Raw genomic sequence first — 24,414 nt, 5'->3', positions numbered from 1 at the left:
TTGCCTTTGTCATCTCCTCAATAATTACTGTTTTGTGGCTTATTGTGACTGTAGCCCTGTGCAAATAACATACAGTAAACTCCAGCTGAAAAAATTCTCTCTTAAGTTCTGAAACATAACTCCGAATTAAGACAATCACTGCAGAAAGTAACTTGGTTGGAAGCCAATGTGAAGTAACATGTGAATCTGAAGACAGTCAGTCCTGGTAGGTACACTTACATGGCAAGCTAGAGGCAGATGATGGACCAGAATTTGGGGTGGATGGTGTCTGAACTGTTGAAGCGCGACTGCTTGTCAGACCAATGAGAGAGGCTTTTGGCATTCCTGACAACAGTAGCAACATTGACATAAAGTTAATAGAAACTGGCATTAATGGATGCTAGTTAAACATAAACCAACATACAGAATGAGTTGAAGGTCAACAATAAAATAATAAGACAATGACATCAAAACAATTTGACTCCACTCTAAATAGTACTTTACAGTAAATTTGAAGCAGGCATCTTTTCTTGCAACATTTTACACAAAAACTGTGAGGTATAGAGTCACAAAGTCTACCTCCACTTCTCATAAGCATCACATTACTGAATAACACTAGTCCTACAAACATACTCCCTATACATGTTAGGATAAGTTAAGCACATCAACGTCAGCAGTATTGGAAACAAGATAGCAACAAATGTTAGTCCATATATGCACTACTTTTTTTAAAATTTGCTTGACAGAAATGGATGTAATCTACCAGATACACAAACTTTCAAACTCAACACTTCCTTTTAAATGAAACTATGAGCATCAATCATATTGTTCTGGATAGAATAAATGATTACTTTGATCTTGCAACTAGTATTTTTATGTTACCTAGTTGTGCAGTACAAACATGGGGAATCAAGCTAATAATGGAAAAGGAAGGCAAAGAACTTTTAATTGGTAGGAGCTCAGACATAAATCAGTTATGTAGCAGGAAAAAAAACTGTTTGAATAAACAAAATGTTATGGAATTGTGACCTGGAGAGAGGTCAAGAATGGGTAAAAAGGTGAAGGTGCAAGGTCACAAATAAAAAATATGGAAAGTAGTCAAGTAATTTCAACAAGAATAATCAAGTAATTTCAACAAGAATAAAAGAAGGTAAAAATATAATGAAAAGACACTGATAATAGGAAGCTAAACCACTTCTCTGTGAAGACAACAGGTAAAAAATGTGAGGCAGACAAACTATTTAATCAAAATATCTGTGATTCACCTTAAAATTGTGGCATTCAAATAGATTTTAGGAACAGCAATCCTGCGAAATACAAATATACTGGAGGTTGCATGGATAAAAGCCATACTGATTAATTTCTGTGAAGGGTATGAGGCAGTATGAAACTGTCATTTAATAAAGGAGAAATGTTTCATAGAATATGCACCCTGTTGACTATGAGACTATTCAAGACAGAGCACAAGCTCGGAGTAGAGTGGGGATATGAAGAAATCAGGTGTGTGTATTTCAGAGGGACCATCCCAGCACTTGCCTTAAGCAATTTAGGCAAAGTATACAAACACTTAATCAGGTTGCCAGGACTGGGACTTGAACCACTGCCCTCTTGAATACAAACCAAGTGTCTTACCGCTGGACCACCTCGCTGAATAATTGCCACAGACATATGGCTATCATCTACCAAATTATTGACATTTAAAGATTCACCATGCTCTAGACTGTCCTATGTCCAATGTTATACTTTAAGAATTGGCACAACAACTAATTACATGAGGCTGTTCATGATCATACTGTAATCCATTAATCAGCATATCTGTAAGAGCTACATCCATTTCTAACCAAGCATAAACAGCAACAAGCTAATTTAAAACTACCATTCAGCAAACATTACAACAGGCCAAAAATTAAATCACGCATATAAAATAAATTAGTATGACAAAATGTTGTTGTCCTTGTGGTATTCAATCTGAAGACTGGTTTGATGCAACTCCCTCTGCAAAGATAATTATTTTGTAATAATAGTTTTGTTTGTATCCACTCCGTTTCAGCACACTATTTTAAACGTGATACTATAATTATAAATATGTATCATTAAATGCAACTTTATCTATTATGTAAATGTTAACAGTGATAGTAAAAGTTACACTTTCCTGCAGCTGTGATTATTAGAGCACCCTGAACATGAGACAATATCTTTTAATGAGACATTTTACTTAAGAATGTAAACAGATACTCATAAAAAGGAACAGTTTGCACAAAATAAAGGAAGTTTCCAAGAGATAAAATTACACCAAGAGTCTATGAATGTGAACAAGATAATCAACATTATAAAATTCATTCCCTCTGTAGCTAGAATTCCCAATGATTTATCTTACATTCTTTAAATAAGAAAACATATCTAAATACTTTGATAGTCTTTGTAATGGAATCTTCCATTAGTTACTTGCAAAACAATTTCACATCTAACAATGGAAACAAATACTGTGTTCTCATCTAATTTATTTATGAGGCAGTTTTGTGAATCTAAATTCATCCTCAGGATATGTCAGTTTTGAAATCAAAAAGTTGTTTGAAATTAAAATCTTAGTGTTTCCATTATTAAATAATCCAATTGCCTATGGTTGACCCTCCAAAATGACTTTGAAATAATATGTATGAATGGGTGGTGTCTGTTCCTTCAGACATGTCTGAAAGAACAGACACCACACGGAATCCACAGCTATGATACTAAGAAGGGACTGCCGATGTCAGCTGCGATGGGACTTTATGTATAATCTGCAACGACACGTGAAAATGCGTGCCGGATCAGGATTCGAACCCAGGATCTCCTGCTTACCAGGCAGTGGTGTTAACCGCTGCACCATCTGTAAACAGTGTTTATCTCTGTTGTGCAGACTACTTGGCACGCCTCCAGGCTGATTCAAATTTTCACCTAGCACAACCAATCCATAGCCCCCATCCATGTCCACCATGCTTGCTGCTTTGAGAATCCTGCAGAAGGTTGAACATAATTGTGCATCTGCACTGAAGATGGTGGGTTCATTGCTCATCAAGGCAAATTACTTATGTGAATACGTGGTGTTTGTTCCTTTGAACATATTAAAATGAATAGACACCATGAGGAATCCACAGCTGTGATACACATTAGGTGGGGGGAGGGGGGGAGGGGAAGAGGGGGAGGGGGGGGGAAGGAAAGCAAAGAACAGGTGGCATGGATAGGTGGCACTAGGTCGGATTGTTGACTGGCTGACAGGTGTGCCAAGATAGTCAGCGCAATTGTGATGAACACTGTGTCCGAACGGCGCAGTGGTTAATACAACTGCCTATTAAGCAGGAGATCCCAGGTTCAAATCTTCGTCCAGCATATATTTTCATTCGTCGGTGCTGATTCCACATAAAGTCCCGGTGCAACTGGCGTCAATAGTTCCTTTCCTTCCCCTCTCTTTCCTTTCCTTTCTCCTCCCACCCCCCTCCTCCACCTTCAATTTACATTATATGTATCACAGCTGGAGATTCCACATGGTGTCTGTTTTTTCAGACATGGCCAAAGGAACAGGCACAACTCGTTCTTATAAGTGATTTGCCTCGATGGGCAAATCTGTCACCTCCAGCGCATACGCACAATTATGTTCGACCTCCTGTGGGAATCTATAAGTAGCGAGCATGGAGGACATGGAAAAGCACTAGGTGTGAGTGTGAATCGGCTGGAAGATGTAACCAAGATAGTCAGCACAATTGCAATAAACATGATGTCTGGATGGTGTAGTGGTTAATGCTACTGTCTAGTAATAAGGAGATCCAAGGTTCGAATTCGAGACGAGACTGCCACAAATTTTCACTTGCAACTGCTGATTCCGCATTCAGTTCCAATGCAGCTGATATCAATGACAGTCTCCCTTCCCTTTCACCTTCCTTTCTTCCCCCTCCACCTTCAACCTACATAATGTGAAGTAATAGTTGTCAAAGGTGTGCAATATACTGTAAGGAAATGAAAGAAAAATGTGAAAATGAACTTCATGAGGAAAAGGAAATGATGTCTGGTGAATGATTAAATTCCACTTAGATTTATTAAACAACACAAGTCTCGTCATCTGAATTACAGTGTGCAGATTAACATTAATAGTCGTAACATCAGTAACACATTTCATTTGAAATTCAACTACTGGATTAAAGTATTAATGGCGTCAGCAACATAGTTCTGTATGGACACTTAATTTGTATCCTTATAAAATTTCTATATAATGTTCTCCATAGGTATTGGAATACTAAGCTGGTAGGAATGTAGAACTTTCAGAGAATGGAGAATTTAATAAATGGGCTATTAACAGCCTGGGAAATCTCTCTGTGAATACAAATGATGGCCAACAGCAAAAGGTAGAAGCCACAGGAGACAAGGTGACATATGTACAACATTAGTATTCATAAATTGTATTGACTCCTTTAATAAAGAGTCAATACAATTTATGAATACTTAGTGCAATATCTCCCCCCCTCCTATTACCAGACTGATGATTCCTCAAAGCCTCCAGATGTGTCCTATCACCTGTTTCCTTCTTGTTGTAATGTTGTGCCACAAATTTCTTTTTTTCCCAGTTCAATTCAGTACCAATTCATTAGTTATTCAAGCTATTAATCTAATATTCACTTTTATAAATCACAAATTACAAAATATAAAGCAGAAATTATTACAACTGGGAAAATTTAAGTCTTAGCTAAGGGGTTTCATTGTGTGTACCATTGTACTCTCGCACAAAAGTTAAAAATGTTGTGAAAAATTAAATAAAGAAGGTTTAAATTTTGTATTTTATATGCCTGATAGAAAGCCATCAAATACGTGTTACACAGCAAATACACACCATGGATTTGAAGTACTTTGGCATTTTGGCCTTTTGCAGATATCTTAAGTGTAGGAATAAAAATCACTGACACTGCTCTTAATGAAAAGAGAGCAACATCAACAGATAGCTCATAATAAATTGATTATAAGTAAAATTTGACATGATCTGGCACATAACATTCAGTATTTACTCAAGAAATAAAAATAATGTATTCAAACTACAAGTAGTAGATAGTGTTCAGTTTTTGGAAGAAAAAAGGGAAAGTAGGGTTTAATGTGCCATCAACATCAAGGTCATTAGAGACAGAGGTCTAGCTCAGAACGTTTCAAAGATGGAAGAGGAAATTGTCCATGCTCTTTCAATTGAACCATCCTGGCATTTGCCAGGAGTGATTTAGGGAAATCATGAAAAACCTAAATCTGGATGGACAGGTTGGATTTGAAATGTTGTCCTCCCAAGAGTCTAGTGTGCTAACCAATGCATCACCTCACTCTGTTTCAATTTTTGGGACTACAGATGATCTCTATAACTGGGAAACATACACCATAGAATTAATGGAAAACATACCATAAAATTAAAGAATTGGCTTGGCTCAGCTACATTTGCACTATGTATGATTACACCTATAGATACTATAGATATGAAGAAATTAGTTTAATCTGTAAATTTCCATTCACTAATAAGTTATGGAATAATTTCTTGGGAATATTCAAGTTATAGGGATATTATTTTTAGAATAAAGATGTGCGACTCCTCCTATGTCACTGAACAGTATATTCCCAGGTGGCCTTAACCTCGTAAATGATACACAGAACAAGGTAAAACTTTTGTATGCATATAGAATCCATGTAACGCTAAAGATACATGTGCCAACAGTTTTCTCACCTTTCATGAGGCCTTGCCACCTAGTACAGCAAGTTTCAGTGGTCTGTGTCATCAGTTACTGAAGTTGACAACTGTTTACTTAACACACACCATAGAACAATAGCAAAACAATGTCAAGGTTCTGTAAGTGTGCATTTTTATTCACTTATTCACGTCATAAATATCTTGAACTGACACTAATTTATTTTCAACTGATGTTAGCAGAATATTAGCCCCTTGTAGCACTAAGGTAGTAGCTACTGCTATTATCTTGGACAAGTTTCATACGTCTGTTGTACATGTGTACAACACAGTGGGTTTGTATATTGTAAAAACCTTTCTTCATTTGTCACTAATTTCCTGTAAGCTTTGGTGCATTATTAGTGAAGTAGTTACTGCAATAATTATAATAATAATAGTAATAGTGATAATAAAAGAATAATGACTTAACTGAAATTTAAGGAGAAAAAAGTTTTCCTTAGGGTCAGAAGATGAGATATGTCATGAGCTGGAGAAGCCATTCAACACTGATTAGAGCCTATTAGAACATGATGTAATTTCATGTGTACAGACACAACATGTGTACTTTTGTCAACTGATGAGGACTCAAATGTGACTTCTGCCACAACAATGATGTAATCCTCCTTGGCACCACACAGATGTCTTTGAGCCCTTGTCACCTGCTCCAGCTTTTGAAGAAGCTGTTTTGGAAGAAAACGAATTTGTTGTCAAATGGTATGTCAACAAAGCAGTAATCATTCCTTCATCTATGGAAGCCAAAATGCATGTAATACAATGCAAGCAGTGGGTGGTCAAAGAAAGACAGAAAGTATATCAGCATCAACATACCACACACTACTGAAAGCTACAATGCTAATATGGGAGGTGTCAATTTATTTGACATATCATTGCGGCATACAGGCAAACTGCAAAAACTAGGAAATGGACAGTCTGCTCAATATTATTTATTTATTTGTTGTTTTGCATTTGTTGCCACATTGTTTGATTACAGATTGGACTGCACTGCTCTGAAAATTCAGAGCAAAGAAATAATGGACTGACTGAAGTTCAAGATTAAGGCCTGGGTGGCTGCTCCATGCTGAGAAGGGGGCACATAATGACACAGTTGAGTACAACGTAGACAGATGCAGTATCCTGCCCTCCAACAAAAAGAAATTCCTGGTGTCACATCCATACCAACCAAAAGGAAGGCATGAGTATTACAAACGCCAGAGATTGTTAGTAATGATAAGACTCATCTTTGCAGAATGCCTGGGTGTGAAAGCATAACAGCAAGAGTCTACTGTACAGAATATCATGTTCACTTGTGTTTGTGAAAGAAAGAGACTGTTTCAAAGCTTATTATCATATGATGCAAGCCACAAGGTTTGCGTACCACAGAACATCCTCTGAATCAAAGTGTAACTAGTTTACCATGTATCATGATGTAATTAAATGATTTCTTTGTACTGGTTTCCTTTCCATTGCAAGTTTATAAAATATAAAATTGATGTTTTACCCAACACCATTTTTATAATTTGCTTACCTTAGATGCCACCATGCTGTGTATGGCCCATTGTTTTTTTGGAAAATTTATCCAATAATTTTTGAAAACAATTACATTTTCTTAATCTTGTTGGTCTAGAAATATTAGATGTATACACATCTTTTTATGCAAGTGGAACTGAAGAGGTTAATAATAATACAATTTGTTGTGACTCGCTGATCATTCAAAGTGCCGCCACGTAATTACACGCGTCCTCTACATGCGGAGCTGTCTGCCAGCCATGCAGCAGCTGCGCCACCTAAGCGGCCAGCCAGGCAGTGGCCACTAGACTTGGACTCGGTGCTCATTCGAATGTTACCGTGTTCACATGTATTGCTTGTCAACTTGCTCTGTGACTTATATGTGTTGTGTTGTTCTGAAATGTGTGTGTTCAACTTGACGTTATAACAATTAGCGACGAGGATGGGATTCGTCCTTTTCACCGTTGACTCACAGGTTTCCATGGCTACTGCCGAGCAACTATTGCAAGGTCTCATTGAACAGCAAACGCTTTTCACATCAGCGATTCGCGATTTCGTCGCGGCGTCAAATGCAGGGCGTTTCTCATCATTGGCTATACCTCCTTTTCTGCCTTACAACGAGATGGCGGAAGACTGGTCTGATTATGAAAAACATCTTCGACAGCACTTCTTGGCATTTCATCTCACGGACGAACAAACATGTAAGTCTCTGTTCCTTTCCTGGATTTCACCTCAAATGTATCAGTTGTTGTCGCAATTGGCTCATTTGAAAGATCCTGCGTCTTTGTCCTTTGCTGGAATGTGCTCACTTCTGTCTGTCTATTTTCAAAAGCAAATGCATGTGGTAGCCTCTCGTATTGCCTTTTATCGTTGTCAAAAACAACCGCATCAATCCTATCGCACTTGGGCTGCTGAACTTCACGGCCTCAGTCGAAAGTGTCAATTTGTTACTGACGTTCACAAAGAATCCTATGCTGATTCCATGTCATGGGATGCTATTATCCGGTCGGCGCCCGACAGAGAAGTTCGGCAACATGCCCTTCAGTTAACAAATCTGACTCTAGATGAAGTCGTCTCCATCGCGCAGTCTTTTGAAATTTCTCGCACCGCTGGGACGCAAATAGAGGCGTGGGGATATGTCGGGGAAATACAACCTCTGTGCGCTGTTGACGACGCGTGCGGCGCGTCCCCGCCAGCCGACGTGGCCGCAGTGCGATCCCACGCGCAGCCTCGGCCTAACCGTAAACTACCCTCTAAGAAACTGCAGCAAAATCCCCGGCAACTTCCTTCATGTCAGCAGTGTTTTACGAAACATTCACACGAGGATTGTCCTCAACGTTGGGCTGTGTGTCACAATTGCAAAAAGAAAGGTCATGCGTCTTCCGTTTGCAAATCCGACCGCATACATGATGTTCATGAACATGATGCTGATTCTGATTCTGTGTTGTCTGTCAATTGCACTTCTTGCCTTTCAGGGAAGTTATTCCTCACTGTCCAAATCCTTGGTTGAGATGTTCGCATGCAGGTGGATACCGGTTCTGCTGCCACTATAATTAATTCTCAGACGTATCTTCAGTTGGGTTCTCCACTCCTGTCACCTGTCACTCAGACGTACAATAAACAGAAGATTTCTCTCTTGGGACAATTTAATGCTGAGGTATCTTACAAATCCGTCATTCGCACTGTTCCCATAATTTGTGGTCGACCAGAGTAACGCAGAGAATCTTTTTGGTTTCGATGCCTTTCGCGTTTTTGGGTTCTCCATAGATGACTCTGTCAATATCGTCTCTGATGCTATTCCTTATGCTCAATTGGATTCCTTGTCGATGACATTTTCGTCCCTTTTTTCTCCTGGGTTAGGCCATGCAAACGACTTTGAAGCTCATATCATGCTCAAACCCACTGCTCGGTCTAAGTTTTTTCGGGCTCAGCCCATTCCTGTGGCCCTTCTTGATCGGGTAAAAGGGGAGCTGGATCGTCTCACTACTTCAGGGGTCTTGCTTCCTGTCACTTCCAGTGAGTGGTCCTCTCCTGTCGTTGTCGTTGCTAAGCCAAATGGTGATATTCATCTCTGTGGCGATTTCAAAGCCACTGTAAATGCTCAATGCCTCATCAACACTTACCCTATGCCCCGACCTGAAGAACTGTTCACTAAACTTGCTGGAGGCCAGTATTTTTCTAAAATTGACCTGTCAGAAGCTTATCATCAACTTCCTCTCGACGCTGCTTCCCGGCAGTTTCTGGTCCTTAACACGCCTTTCAGCCTCTATCAATACCAACGATTGCCATTCAGGGTTGCTAGCGCCCCTGCTCTCTTTCAGCGATTCTTGGAACAATTATTGCTCCCTGTCCCTGGGTGTGTCAATTACATGGACGACATTGTTGTCACTGGCTCCACCACTGAAGAACATCTACAAAATCTCCGCACGCTTTTCATGTCTTACAGACTGCCAGTCTTAGTGTAATCTTCAGAAATCACAATTTTTCCAGGTATCTATCACGAATTTGGGGTTTCAACTCTCTCTCGGGATGGTATTTGTCCGCTTCAGCAAACTGTTTCTGAGATTGATGCCCTTCCTCGACCTACATCTGTTAAGGAACTGCAGGCCTTCTTGGGGAAAATAGCATACTATCACAAATTTCTACCGTCTGCGGCTTCAGTGGCTCAGCCGTTGTATCGCCTGTTGCATAAAAATGTGCCTTTTCACTGGTCCGCGTCATGCGATGCGGCTTTCCAGAAATTGAAGACTATGCTGAAACAGGCCCCGTGCCTGGCTACTTATCGACCTGGCCAACATCTTGTTCTTGCCACGGACGCCTCTCAATACAGGATCGGTGCAGTCCTTGTGCACCGTTTTTCTGATGGTTAGGAACAACCCATTGCTTTTGCCTCCAAAACACTCACGGATGCCCAACAAAAGTATTCTCAAATTGAAAAAGAAGCTTTGGCCATTATTTATGCTCTTCATAAGTTTGGTGTTTTTCTCCATGGATCCAAATTTCATCTTGTTATGGATCACAAACCACTTGTTTCCTTGTTTCATCCATCAATGTCACTTCCCGACAAGGCTGCACACCGCCTCCATCGTTGGGCTTTTTACTTGTCTCGTTTCAATTATGAGAGTCATTTCCGGCCGACGGCTCAACATGCGAATGCTGATGCTCTGTCTCGCCTTCCCATGGGTCCTGATCTGGCATTCAATAGGGACGAACTTTTGTGTTTCCACCTGGATGTTGGCGAGCAGCGGGTTGTGGACGGATTCCCCATCACCGGGGACCAGCTGGCGGCTGCAACGGGTTCTGACCCTATCCTCTCCCGGGTTTTATGCTGTATTCAGAAGGGTTGGCCAGATCGCCCGTCCGCTAAGACTTCTGATCCGTTGCGGAACTACTAGGCTTTGCGCTACTGTCTCATGGCTAGGGATGGTGTTATCCTCCTTTCCACTGACAATGCTTCGCCGCGTGTTGTGGTACCTGCGTCTTTGCGTGCTTCGGTCTTGCGCCTCCTTCACCAAGGGCACTGGGGTGTGTCTCGCACAAAATCTCTGGCGCGCCGTCATGTGCACTGGCCTGTCATCGACTCTGAAATAGCACACATGGTCGCTGCCTGCGGCCCTTGTGCGTCACAGGCCGCCGCCCCGAAGTCCTCTTTGTCACCGTGGCCTTCGCCTGAGAAGCCCTGGGAGCACATTCATGCTGACTTCGCAGGACCCTTTTTAGGTACTTATTGGCTCCTCGTAATTGATGCCTACTCTAATCTTCCTTTCATTGTCTGTTGCACGTCACCTACCACCGCGGCGATCACAAGTGCTCTTGCCCGCATTTTTTCTTTGGAAGGCCTTCCTTCTACTCTCGTTACTGATAATGGTCCACAATTTGCCTCTTCCGAATTTGCGGATTTTTGTGCTCGTCACAGCGTTATGCATGTCACGGCCCCGCCATTCCATCCACAGTTAAATGATGAGGCTGAACGACTGGTCCGCACATTTAAGTCTCAGATGCGGAAACTTCTGACTTCTTTTGCTGCTGATGATGCACTCCTCCAGTTTCTGGCGTCTTACCATTTCACCCCCATGGGCGACCACATCCCGGCTGAGCTCTTACACGGCCGACAGCCCCGCATGCTACTTCATCTTCTGCGGGCTTCCACCTCACGGCTGCGGGTGCTTTCACTTGGCCGGTTCACCGCCGCCGACCTCGTCTAGGTACGGGGATATGGCAGACGGCCAAAATGGAGTCCGGGCCGTATCTTATGACACCATGGCCGACGCCTGTATGAAATCCAGATGGACACGGGTGTTGCAGTTCGTCATTCAGACCAGCTTCGGCCTCGCTTGCCAGCAACGCCTGTTCCGAATGCCACTACACCACCTTCGGCTCTACCGGACGCTCGGGATCTTGGCATCTCTCAATACTCACAACGCAGCCCTCTCACCATCATATCGGTGCCAGCGCAAGAACGGACACCACCAGGAGGCGTGTCCACGCAGGAACCGGATGACCATCATGTGTCGGAGCCAATCTACTTGCCTCCTCCTACGGACGCCGACACATCGCCCATGTCTCCTGTTATATCAACTGGACTTGCCGCAACGGGCAGATTGGTGCACGGGGGCCCAGCAGATTCAACCCCTCGTCTCCTGTCATCTCGACCCGTTATCATCGAGGACACTTCCGTCCATACGGGAAGCCTCCTCCTCGAGACTTTACGGCCAGTTAAACAACGCCTATGGACGTTAGCAATCTCCAGGCCACCTCCATCAAGACCAGTGCAACAACTTCAAAGGGGGGAAAAGTGTTGTGACTCGCCGATCATTCAAAGTGCCGCCACGCAATTATGCGCATCCTCTACAGGCGGTGCTGTCTGCCAGCTATGCAGCAGCTGCGCCACCTAAGCGGCCAGCCAGGCAGTGGCCGCTAGACTTAGACTCAGTGCTCATTCGAATGTTACCATTTTCACATGTATTGCTTGTCAACTTGCTGTGTGACTTATATGTGTTGTGTCGTTCTGAAATATGTGTGTTCAACTTGACGTTCTAACAGAATTATTATTAGCACTTTAACATCATAAAGCTATCATTTTACTGCATTGCATTTATTTGGTAAAGGAGAAAATAGCTGTACATCTTTACTGGATAAATTGCTGAAGAAACTCAAGGAGAAGTGACCTCATTTGGTAAGGGAAAATATTTTCATTCATCAGAACAATGCATTCATTCTAATGTTTGATGGCACCATAACTAAAATTGGTCAACTATTATCTCATCTGCTCAGTTCCTCAAATTTGGACTCTGTGATGACCTTTTCCTCAAAAACATGAAGAAAATGCTCAGCAGGAGAAAATCATTTCAAATTAATAGAGTATGGTAAAGAAAGACATAGCGCACTGAGCTTGAAAAATAATGTTTTTGTAATATTTAAATTAATTATTAACAGAAAATAAGATAATGTTGATGAAGAAACTGTGTCCTAAAAAGACAATAAAGACATTTATGTATAACTGATGTATCATTTACCCTTTACACATGACACTAGCAACAGAACACACAAAAGCAAATGTAGACTTTTTTTCCAGAACGAATTTCCACTCAGCAGCTGAATGGGCACTGATTTGAAACTTCCTGGTAGCTTAAAACTGTGTGCCAAACTGGGACTCAAACCTTGTATCTTTACCTCAGTCGGTAGAGCACATGGCTGCAAAAGGCAAAGGTCCCAGATTTAACTCCCAGTCCAGTACATAATTCATCTGCCAAAAAGTTTTGAATGCAGATTTAACGTTGGAACTGAATAAAATTTATTTAATCAGTAACAAAGCTAAAAAATTGCTACAACAGTGCATATACTGGCATAAAACACTAATGCGCTCTACAGAAATGTGCAGCCACAGTCTTACATTCACCCAGACAGCAGACTAAGAGTACAACCATAGTTACCCTTTGTAACAGCAGAAGGTGCAACGCTAAAGCTCTTGGCCAGTCTCCGCTGGGGTGGAGGGGTGGGAGAGTGAGTAGCAGAAGGAGGGTGGGAAGAGGCACCCTCCTTCTTGTCACGAGAGCCAGTTCCACAGCTACCTTCTTCCCAGAGGAAAGGCTGCGCTATGCCTGAAAGAGAATTCAGTGCTCCCACTCTCACTTGCATGCCGTACACTCATTATGCAATACCTACACCAAACATGCAGGTGGAAAACATCTTACTACTAAAAGGAAAAGGCTGATGAAAAGAATTGCATTAAAGTGTGCACATAAAAGTATCATAGAAATAGTGAATTAAAGAATACAGAGGATGAACACACACAATGTGTAAAACACAAGTACAACAAAGAATTTAAGGAAATCTAGAGATTTTGTTTAAGCTATAAGAGTTTACTATGGTCACTAAGAATACTGCGGAATACACTACTTGAATTCAGCATTGCTAATGAAAAAGCACATTCTCTATTATAACTATAATACATACATGTTTTAAGGTTAGTGTTGCCTAAGAAAAGCAAGTACTTCATAGTGTCTTAAAATCTCAAATCAGCAAGTGTCTTTATCACTAATGACAAAACTATGATTAGCTGACATAAGAGCCATGAGAATCAGTAAAGATTTATTCCAACACCTCAGCAATAAGTGCATGAAATGTAGCCAGGCTGTTGCAATAGGCTACAGAGTAAGTGTGTGTGTGTGTGTGTGTGTGTGTGTGTGTGTGAATAGTAAGGAGTCTAAGACACAATATTGAGCTTCTTCTTTCCATGCATAGCCACCATACACCATGGCGAGTGGTTGGTTGTACTCATTCCATTACTTGTATACCTCCCAAAATTTTCCAGAAGGCAGAAGCATTTATTCGTGGAAAACATACACAAAAAAAAAGGAAACTTGCTTGGTTTTGAGGTTTTGGAGTAAATCCGTTCTGGATATATGGTACAATCTCTCTCTCCCTCTCTCTCTCTCTCTCTCTCTGTCTCACTCAACTCACACACACACACACACACACACACACACACACACACCTGTGCCCCTAGATACTGCTGGCTGGACACACAATACCAGGAGTGCAATACAGCAGGTGGACTATAGCAAGTTAGTGTTGTGTCAGGTGGGGTGGTTAGATGGAGAGGGAGGCAGGAGGCAGGAAGAGAAGTTGGGGATGTGTAGCTAGTGGTGGTTTGGAGGGAGGCAGCTGGTTTGCTGGTTAGGAGTGCAGGAGGGAGCGATGGTAGCAGCACAGGCTAGCCATGTGATGCATGTGTTTCAGAGCTTGGGGGGGGGGGGGGGGGGAGTAGCACAAGGTGAAGTGAAGGGAGCAATAGGACAAAGAAAGGGGATGTTGTTGGTGGAGGGTCAATCTGTTAGTAGACACCTGGCTGGAGTGGTTCCAGGAGCAAAGGATGTGTCACAAGTATGACTCCCATCTGCACAGTTAAAAAAGGTTGGTGGTTGAGAGAAGCATCCAACTGGACTGGGTTGGTCAGCAGCCATTGAAATCGAGAGCACTGTGCTCAGCTGCATGTAGTTGTGGAAGACCCGGATGTAAGACTTGCCAAACCCAACCACTCAGGCCTTTCGTAATCCAGTTCTGCCCTTCAGAGACTGTTCTGCCAGTGAAAGGAGCCATTTCATAAACCAACTCTGCTGCAACCACTCCACAACCTTTTAAGATGGTATGACAGACAACCAGCTGTCAACCTGAATGAATAGTCACTGCCAAACTGTAGCCAAAAACAAAATAGATCACCCAGTGGCACAGCATGCAGCTGAGATTTCAGTGGCTGCTTCACAACATGGGCCATCTCAATCCTGTCCACCATCAGCTTTTTCGAAATACGCAGATGGGAGTTATCCTTGCAATACAACCTACACTCCTGAAACTGTACTGGCCTCACTCTCCTTTAGCTAACTTTCCTTTGTCCTATCAACCCCTCCCAATTCACCTCCCCATATTGCCTTCACGATGCTCTGCTCCCCACTGTCTCTCACATCAGTGAATCACATGCCTAGTCCACACTTCTGCCATTCCTCCCTCTCCCATTCCTAATAAACAAACCAGATGCATCAATCCAACACACTAGCTACCCACCCTCAACCCCTCTTTCCTCTCTCTCCTTCTAGCTACCCCATCCCACCCAACACAACCCCGACCCCAGGCTAGTCCACCTGCCGAAATGCATTCCTGGCAATGTGCATCCAGTCAGTACAAATATGTAGGAGCATAGGCATGTGCACACACAATGGTGTGTGGGGGGTGGAGGGGTGGGGAGTAGGGGGGGGGGCTGGGCTGTGTGTGTGCTTTAGCTTAAGAAAGGACTTACTCTGAAAGCTAGCAAGTTTTCTGTCTTTTTTATGTATGCCTGTTGAGGACTGAACGCTTCTGCTTTTCAGTGATTAGTCTCCTTTACTCCTGGACTATTTATGTTCTCCCAGAACTTTCCTACTATAGTTATACCCCCTATGATTTCCTTTTGTGGAAAGAGGGGGAGATAGTTTACTACATTCACCAAACAGTAAAAATCAAAGAATTTTCTGTGGCCACACATAAAAAAATTAACTGTTAAAAGCTAATCATAAATTTACTGGCTGACCATATGGATATTAAAATAAATGATAATCTAAACCAAAAATTCTGAATTCTAGCAAGCTTCACAGTGAGCATATATGAGAATTTTCAGGTCAACTTTGAGCAAAAGACTTCTTTGGTAATCTCTGATACTCTCAAAGAAGTAGCAGCTCCCATTCGTGTAACAGACAGACAATTGTAACAATTCAAATATATGCACACTATGATTATTTTCAAACATTTCCTCTTTTCTTTTGAAATTGTTGTATTATGTTTCTCTATGGCTTTACTACAAATAAAGTAATTCTTCAATCGAGAGAAAAGAAGAAACAAAAGAAGAATCAACAGGGGGAGGGGAGGAGGGGGGAGGGGGGAGGGTGAGCAGTGGGGGAGGGGGAGTGGGAGGGAGGAGGAGGGAAGAGGGAAAAGGGAGGGGGCTATTAACTTACTATACGATTAGTACTTCTCACATCAGTGCAAGTTTGAATAGTGCACAATATCCTATATGTCATGTGCTACCTTGTTATGTTACTTTATTTCACAACTGTCAGTATTCAGGGATCTATTAGCCACATCAGTATAAACGTTTACATAATTTCAAGTGATGAAGTGCATGTGCAGTGACAAACTGTCATGGAAAGAAAACGGGTCACTCCACATTATTAAAAGGATTATAAACTAAATATGCAGAACTATGCACGTAATATAATGCACACATCACTTCATTGTAGTACTACAGACCACATTATGTACTTCCGTATGACGACTTCCCTGATGTCAAACCATTAATTCATAAGACCCACATATATAACAAACACTGAAACTAAGATTATATTTTTCATTCACAAAATCAAGACTGCATAATATGGTAACAGCATCCAAACTTTGATATGTGGCACACTATGACCTAGTAAACAAAAAATACAATTGCAACACATATAAGTAGATATGAATGCATTGTGGTTTTTCCAAAAGACAAATAAGAACAGCTCTCAATGGTGAGAAATCATCAGTTGTGTATGCAACACTGGGGCAGCTTCAGAATGGGCAATAAGATCAGTATTATTAACAACATGAATATCTCTAAGAAACTGTTTGTGGCCAGTTCTGTTGTACATAGTAGACCCATAATGTAAAGTGTTGAGACAATGCAAAAATTGACTCCCAGTATAAAGAAATGTAATAGTATGTGTATTTGTGGAGCGCGCTGACTCTGAATGAGAGCATCAATGATAAACGTTAAAGTCATGCACAATGCTGATATCCGGAAATGACAAACTGAAGAACTATACAACAGAATATCAGCATAAATCTTTGAGGTGGAAGTATGCATCAGACTACAATTCAAAGAGAGAATTGTAATAAAGTGTGTCTTATCTATGAAGGAGGTATCTCATGTAACTTCCAGCTTTCTTGCTGTTAAGTATTCCTCTTCTGTTTGGGTTATTGAATGAACTGTGAAGTGTGTATACATACTAAAAAGAAAGAAAGGAAGAAAAGAAAGAGATGAATTCTGGAAACGGTGAGATATACAACTCGAATCCAGAGAAAGTAGTCAATTATTGTGTAATAAAACAATGATATATGTAAAAATTATTTCCTCTTGAATCTTCAACTTTGAAACATTTAAGTAAAAAACCATATCTTGTGGCACTAGATGAAATAGCAATAGCGACCTCTGTCAAGTCCAAAACTACAAAATGTATTTGTAATATCAAATTTTAAAAACACACTTCCTTTTTTATTTGTGTAAAAACAAAATAGTAACACAATAAATATCAAAAAGTAACTAAAAAAGTAATTGCATGATTAGGTTTAGGGGATAATGAAACAAAAGACAAAGAAGACCATTACTTTAAACCTTCAGTTTCAGTACTCTACCTGGCCATACAGTTTCATCACTTTTCAACAAAGGGGTCTGTTGTGCAAGTATTATGCACTCCATGTCTAGCCATGAGAATTAGCTCCATGCAAGGGTCTTCTAGTAACAGTCAACAACACAGAATGGAGTCATGAAAATGACTAACAATACAACACATTTGCAGAAAATTTGAAATTTGTGGTACAACATATGATACACAAAATGCTAGTTCTAAGAGATCTTTGCAGTCACCAAACTATGTGCAAATGAGAAAGTGGATATCAGAAGTTTGACATGAAATTCTTGCAATATCAGGTGGCTATATTACATGAGGATCATCCTAATCACAAAATGCAACTCTTAACAGTTGTTTCAAGCACATAGCATATGAGCATGAGGATTTCAGGGAGAAAACTGTTTTGTTAAATTAAACACGGTTTAAGTTAAATGGAACAATGAACTGAAATAACTGCATGTAGTCGTGTGCAGCTACGTCACAGGCTTTCGTTGAAATTAAGTCAATTCAGTACAATTTTATGTCTGGTCCTAATTAGACTATTAATTTTTTAAGGTACAAGTGATTAAGCGTATCTGTGACACTTGTCTACCCTACCATTCATGTACAGTATGATAATGAGGAATTTTATTTCCAACAGAAGGATCACCGTCACACTACCACAAGAATGAAACAGGGTACTGGATAAGGTGAAGAGATCAATTTCTTCTTTCAATCCATGGACAGAAAATCCCTGAAGATTTAGAATATGTCATAAAAACCAAAATATATGTCACATATTTACAAAAGCAAATATATGTTAATATTTTACTGATGAATTTTTAAGTGAAATGCTCTTCAAGGACATGAATCAGGAAGTGAGTCATTGGGGAATCCATAAGTATGTAGAGGCATAGAAAAACATTTTTATTGGCAGTGAATAGTTGGAAGGAAGAAAGAAAGAAAGATTAGGATTTAATGTCCCGTCAACACTGAGGTCATTAGAGACAAAGTACAACCTTGGGTAGTTTCACGGATGGGGAAGTAAATCAGTCATGCCCTTTCCATGGTGGCATTTGTGTGGAGTGATTTAAGGGATATCACAGAAAACCTAAATCCGGATGGGCCTATGCAGATTCGAATGCAAATAGTCGAAAGATTAAAACACTGTATACAGCAAACACATTAAACATTTCAAGAAATGTAACTCAAGCAACAGCCTGTTATAATCAGAAGTTTTTGGATACTTATGATTCTTATTATGAGCAATTGTAGTAATTGTGGAAGTCCATGGTCCTCTTGGAACAGTAATTTGTATCTGTATCCTGAAACGTATATAGACCTTTTTTTTTACATAGCCTCTCAATTTGTATCTATTTTGTATTGTTGTGTTTCCGTCAGTATCATGTTTTCTGAAATGTATATAGACTTCTTTTTTTTCCCTGCAGCCTCACACTTTCAAAACTGATCAATAACCAGAAGTAAGTTCATGTACCGCCCACTTAGAGAAGTGAAATGCAAAATCAAATGGGATAAAGTCTGTACGGCTAACACAAATAATTTCACACTAGGACGAGCAAAATATAATGTAAGATTATTATTATTATTAAGAGATGCATTGTTGTAATAAATTAGATTCTTATTTGACCTTTTATCTATATTTTATTAACAATTAACGATGAGAAACACCTATACTATTATTCTATTTTTGGATTTTATGAAACCAAAATAGCCTGTTTTGCTAAGATATAATGTACAGAACTGTCTTTCTCAAGTAATATTTATAAACTAATAGAAAATACAAGTGAAAACAAATACTTGCCTTGTTTAAAACAACACAGCCAAAAAATATTAATAAATTCTGTTATTTACAGACTTGTGGGAATGTTGTTGTTGTTGTTGTTGTTGTGGTCTTCAGTCCTGAGACTGGTTTGATGCAGCTCTCCATGCTACTCTATCCTGTGCAAGCTTCTTCATCTCCCAGTACCTACTGCAACCTACATCCTTCTGAATCTGCTTAGTGTATTCATCTCTTGGTCTCCCCCTATGATTTTTACACTCCACACTGCCCTCCAATACTAAATTGGTGATCCCTTGATGCCTCAGAACATGTACTACCAACCGATCCCTTCTTCTGGTCAAGTTGTGCCACAAACTCCTCTTCTCCCCAATCCTATTCAGTACCTCCTCATTAGTTATGTGATCTACCCATCTAATCTTCAGCATTCTTCTGTAGCACCACATTTCGAAAGCTTCTATTCTCTTCTTGTCCAAACTATTTACCGTCCATGTTTCACTTCCATACATGGCTACACTCCATACAAATACTTTCAGAAATGACTTCCTGACACTTAAATCTATACTCAATGTTAACAAATTTCTCTTCTTCAGAAAATGCTTTCCTTGCCATTGCCAGTCTACATTTTATATCCTCTCTACTTCAACCATCATCAGTTACTTTGCTCTCCAAATAGCAAAACTCCTTTACTACTTTAAGCGTCTCATTTCCTAATCTAATACCCTCATCATCACCCGACTTAATTCGACTACATTCCATTATCCTCGTTTTGCTTTTGTTGATGTTCATCTTATATCCTCCCTTCAAGACACGATCCATTCCGTTCAACTGCTCTTCCAAGTCCTTTGCTGTCTCTGACAGAATTACAATGTCATCAGCGAACCTCAAAGTTTTTATTTCTTCTCCATGGATTTTAATACCTACTCCGAATTTTTCTTTTGTTTCCTTTACTGCTTGCTCAATATACAGATTGAATAACATCGGGGAGAGGCTACAACCCTGTCTTACTCCCTTCCCAACCACTGCTTCCCTTTCATGTCCCTCGACTCTTATAACTGCCATCTGGTTTCTGTACAAATTGTAAATAGCCTTTCGCTCCCTGTATTTTACCCCTGCCACCTTTAGAATTTGAAAGAGAGTATTCCAGTCAACATTGTCAAAAGCTTTCTCTAAGTCTACAAATGCTAGAAACATAGGTTTGCCTTTCCTTAATCTTTCTTCTAAGATAAGTCGTAAGGTCAGTATTGCCTCACGTGTTCCAGTATTTCTACGGAATCCAAACTGATCTTCCCCGAGGTCAGCTTCTACTAGTTTTCCCATTCGTCTGTAAAGAATTCGTGTTAGTATTTTGCAGTAGTGGCTTATTAAACCGACTGTTCGGTAATTCTCACATCTGTCAACACCAGCTTTCTTTGGGATTGGAATTATTATATTCTTCTTGAAGTCTGAGGGTATTTCGCCTCTTTCATACATCTTGCTCATCAGATGGTAGAGTTTTGTCAGGACTGGCTCTCCCAAGGCCGTCAGTAGTTCCAATGGAATGTTGTCTACTCCGGGGGCCTTGTTTCGACTCAGGTCTTTCAGTGCTCTGTCAAACTCTTCACGCAGTATCGTATCTCCCATTTCATCTTCATCTACATCTACATCCTCTTCCATTTCCATAATATTGTCCTCAAGTACATCGCCCTTGTATAGACCCTCTATATACTCCTTCCACCTTTCTGCTTTCCCTTCTTTGCTTAGAACTGGGTTTCCATCTGAGCTCTTGATGTTCATACAAGTGGTTCTCTTATCTCCAAAGGTCTCTTTAATTTTCCTGTAGGCAGTATCTATCTTACCCCTAGTGAGATAAGCCTCTACATCCTTACATTTGTCCTCTAGCCATCCCTGCTTAGCATTTTTGCACTTCCTGTCGATCTCATTTTTGAGACGTTTGTATCCCTTTTTGCCTGCTTCATTTACTGCATTTTTATAATTTCTCCTTTCATCAATTAAATTCAATATTCCTTCTGTTACCCAAGGATTTCTACTAGCCCTCGTCTTTTTACCTACTTGATCCTCTGCTGCCTTCACTACTTCATCCCTCAAAGCTACCCATTCTTCTTCTACTGTATTTCTTTCCCCCATTCCTGTCAATTGTTCCCTTATGCTCTCCCTGAAATTCTGTACAACCTCTGGTTCTTTCAGTTTATCCAGGTCCCATCTCCTCAAATTCCCACCTTTTTGCAGTTTCTTCAGTTTTAATCTACAGGTCATAATCATGATTCTTAAACCAAGTGTTAGCTATGATTAAGTTGTGCTCTGTGCAATAAGTGGAAATAAGTATTATAAATTCATTGACTACAATTTTGGTACATAAAAAACTGTTCCACTTCACAGGATGGTGCAGGAATGTATTGATAGGAATATGGAAACAACACTGAAACCAAGAACCAAAAGTACAAGGAGCATTAAATCAAGGGTACAAGGAAAAAGGAATACGAATACATAAAAGATACAAACACTGCTAGAAAGTGTAGCATTAGAAGTTTCATTATTGGCAAACACTTAATATATGTCCAATATATATATATATAGAGGGAAACATTCCACGCGGGAAAAATATATCTAAAAACAAAGATGATGTGACTTACCATACGAAAGCGGTGGCAGGTCAATAGACACACAAACAAACACAAACATACACACAAAATTCAAGCTTTCGCAATCAACGGTTGCTTCGTCAGGAAAGAGGGAAGGAGAAGGAAAGACGAAAGGATGTGGGTTTTAAGGGAGAGGGTAAGGAGTCATTCCAATCCCGGGAGCGGAAAGACTTACCTTAGGGGGAAAAAAGGACGGGTATACACTCGCGCACACACACACATATATCCATCCGCACATACACAGACACAAGCAGACATTTGTAAAGGCAAAGAGTTTGGGCTCCCTTAAAACACACATCCTTTCGTATTTCCCTCTCCTTCCCTCTTTCCTGACGAAGCAACTGTTGGTTGCGAGAGCTTGAATTTTGTGTATATGTTGTGTATATGTTTGTGTTTGTTTGTGTGTCTATCGACCTGCCAGCGCTTTCGTTTGGTAAGTCACATCATCTTTGTGTGTGTGTGTGTGTGTGTGTGTGTGTGTGTGTATGCATAATGGTGCTAAATTTTCTGTCAACAAACAGTTATCTTATTTCTGTTATTCAGCTCAAAAACATTTCCACAGTACTTTTACCCATTCTCTTTATTTTGCCTTGCCTCAGTTGACTTTGCCTGAACTTCAAATTCCAGCAAAGTAGGCTCATTAGAGATGGAGCATCAGTACAGTTCTGATGATAATGAGAGAAGGTATCTGGCATTCCTTTCTATATATTTATATATATTTAAATAAACTATGTAAAATTCAATCCAAGACAGTCAATGTGTGATTTCAAGGTCCTCCAAAATATTGGCATAGCATTAGATTTCATCACTTGATGTTCTGATTTGTTGTTAGAAGTTAGTCCACCTACTGTACCTTGAAATGAACTGTAAAAACTAATGAATATCAGGGCATGCTCTCCTAACCAGTGGTTGCAATTTATTATCATAGCTCTCCAGACCCTGCAATTTGACAAATATTTTCGTTTTGCTCCTTAACTTTAAATCAGATAAGTTACTGTACATACCACAACAAGACAGTCCAAGACTTTTGGAAGAAGTGCTGTCCAACAATTACTTGCAACTAAAAGTAACTATATTGACTCAGTTTCATGATGAGAGGGACCTTCCATGGCATACAGTCACTGTAAAAAAACTTATAAAGAAACAGAGACTACTACACAATGAGTGAAAAAGGGATAGGACTATAGGCAGAGAGATGCTGAAGAAAACACATATGGCCGTCAAGAGAACAATTGGTGAAGAATTCAATGACTACCATACCAAAATGCTGTCTAAAGATCTTTCACAAAACCCATAGAATTTCTGGTCATATGTAAGGGGTGATAGTAGCATCAAAGTTAGTGTCCAGTCACTCATGGATGACAGAGGATCTGAAACTGAGAGCAGCAAAGCAAAAGCAGAAATGCTTAATTCTATTTTCAAATGTTCCTTCACAAAGGAAAATACCAATTTTTAACTCTCATACTACTGAAAAGATGAGTGAAAAAACACTAATGTCAGTGTTGCTGAGAAACAGCTAAAATCTGTAAAACTGACAAAAGTCCCAGGGCCCAAAGGATTTATCAGATTCTACACTCAATTTGCAGCTGAGTTAGCCCCCCTGTTGACTATAATCTATCATACTTATACATCCCTCGAAGAAAACACCATGCCCATTAGCAGGAAAAAAACACAGGTCACAATCATTCCCAAAAAATGGTAGTATCAGTGATCCCTAAAACTACTGTCCAATGTCTTTGACTTCATGTGTTGTAAAATCTTAGAACATACTCTGAACTTAAACATAATGGGATGTCTAAAACAGAATGACATCCTCGATGTCAACCAACAAGGTTTCCAAAAATATCGATCATGTGAAATCCAACTCGCACTTTTGTCTCTCATGTCATACTGAAAGCTGAGGATCAAACCAGTCAGGTAAGTGCAGTATTTCTCAATTCCCAAAAGTAATTTGACTCAGTACAGCACCTATGCTTATTATCAGAAGTACGATCATAAGGGGTATCATGAGAAATATGTAAGGGTTTTATGGTAGGGAGGACACAGCAAATTATCTTACACGAAAAGTCATCGACAGATGTAAAAGTAACTATGGGTGTTCCACAGGGAGGTGTTTTGCATCCCTTGCTGTTCATGTTGTATGTTATTGCAGAAAATATTGATAGTAACATATGACTTTCACAGATGATGCAGTTATCTATAATGAAGAGCAGTCTGAAAGAAGCTGCAAAAATATTCAGAGCTTAAAATGGCGAAAATTTGGTTCAAAGACTGGCAATCTATTTTAAACATTCAGGAATGTGAAACAGTACAATTCAAAAAATGAAAAAAAGCCTTGTATCCCGTAACTATAACATAATGAGTCAC

The 24,414-nt window shown here is 40.1% G+C and overlaps 1 protein-coding gene across 7 annotated transcripts in view; it reads right to left on the bottom strand.

Annotated features, from left to right (window-relative positions):
• Positions 1-24,414, bottom strand: part of LOC126194626 (ral GTPase-activating protein subunit beta) — a 425,832-nt gene that overhangs the window by 323,208 nt on the left and 78,210 nt on the right. For 6 of the 7 annotated variants that reach the window (XM_049932779.1, XM_049932783.1, XM_049932785.1 and 3 more), the window contains 2 exons: positions 13,144-13,311; positions 220-324 (listed from right to left, as the gene is read on the bottom strand). In XM_049932779.1, the coding sequence (XP_049788736.1) occupies positions 220-324; positions 13,144-13,311 (273 nt within the window). The remainder of the gene's footprint in view (positions 1-219; positions 325-13,143; positions 13,312-24,414) is intronic. The other variant, XM_049932784.1, reaches the window with a different exon arrangement.

The sequence above is a fragment of the Schistocerca nitens genome, chromosome 7 (assembly GCF_023898315.1).
Source record: "Schistocerca nitens isolate TAMUIC-IGC-003100 chromosome 7, iqSchNite1.1, whole genome shotgun sequence".
Classification (NCBI taxonomy): Eukaryota; Metazoa; Arthropoda; class Insecta; order Orthoptera; family Acrididae; genus Schistocerca; species Schistocerca nitens.
This window is presented reverse-complemented; position numbering and strand designations above follow the sequence as displayed.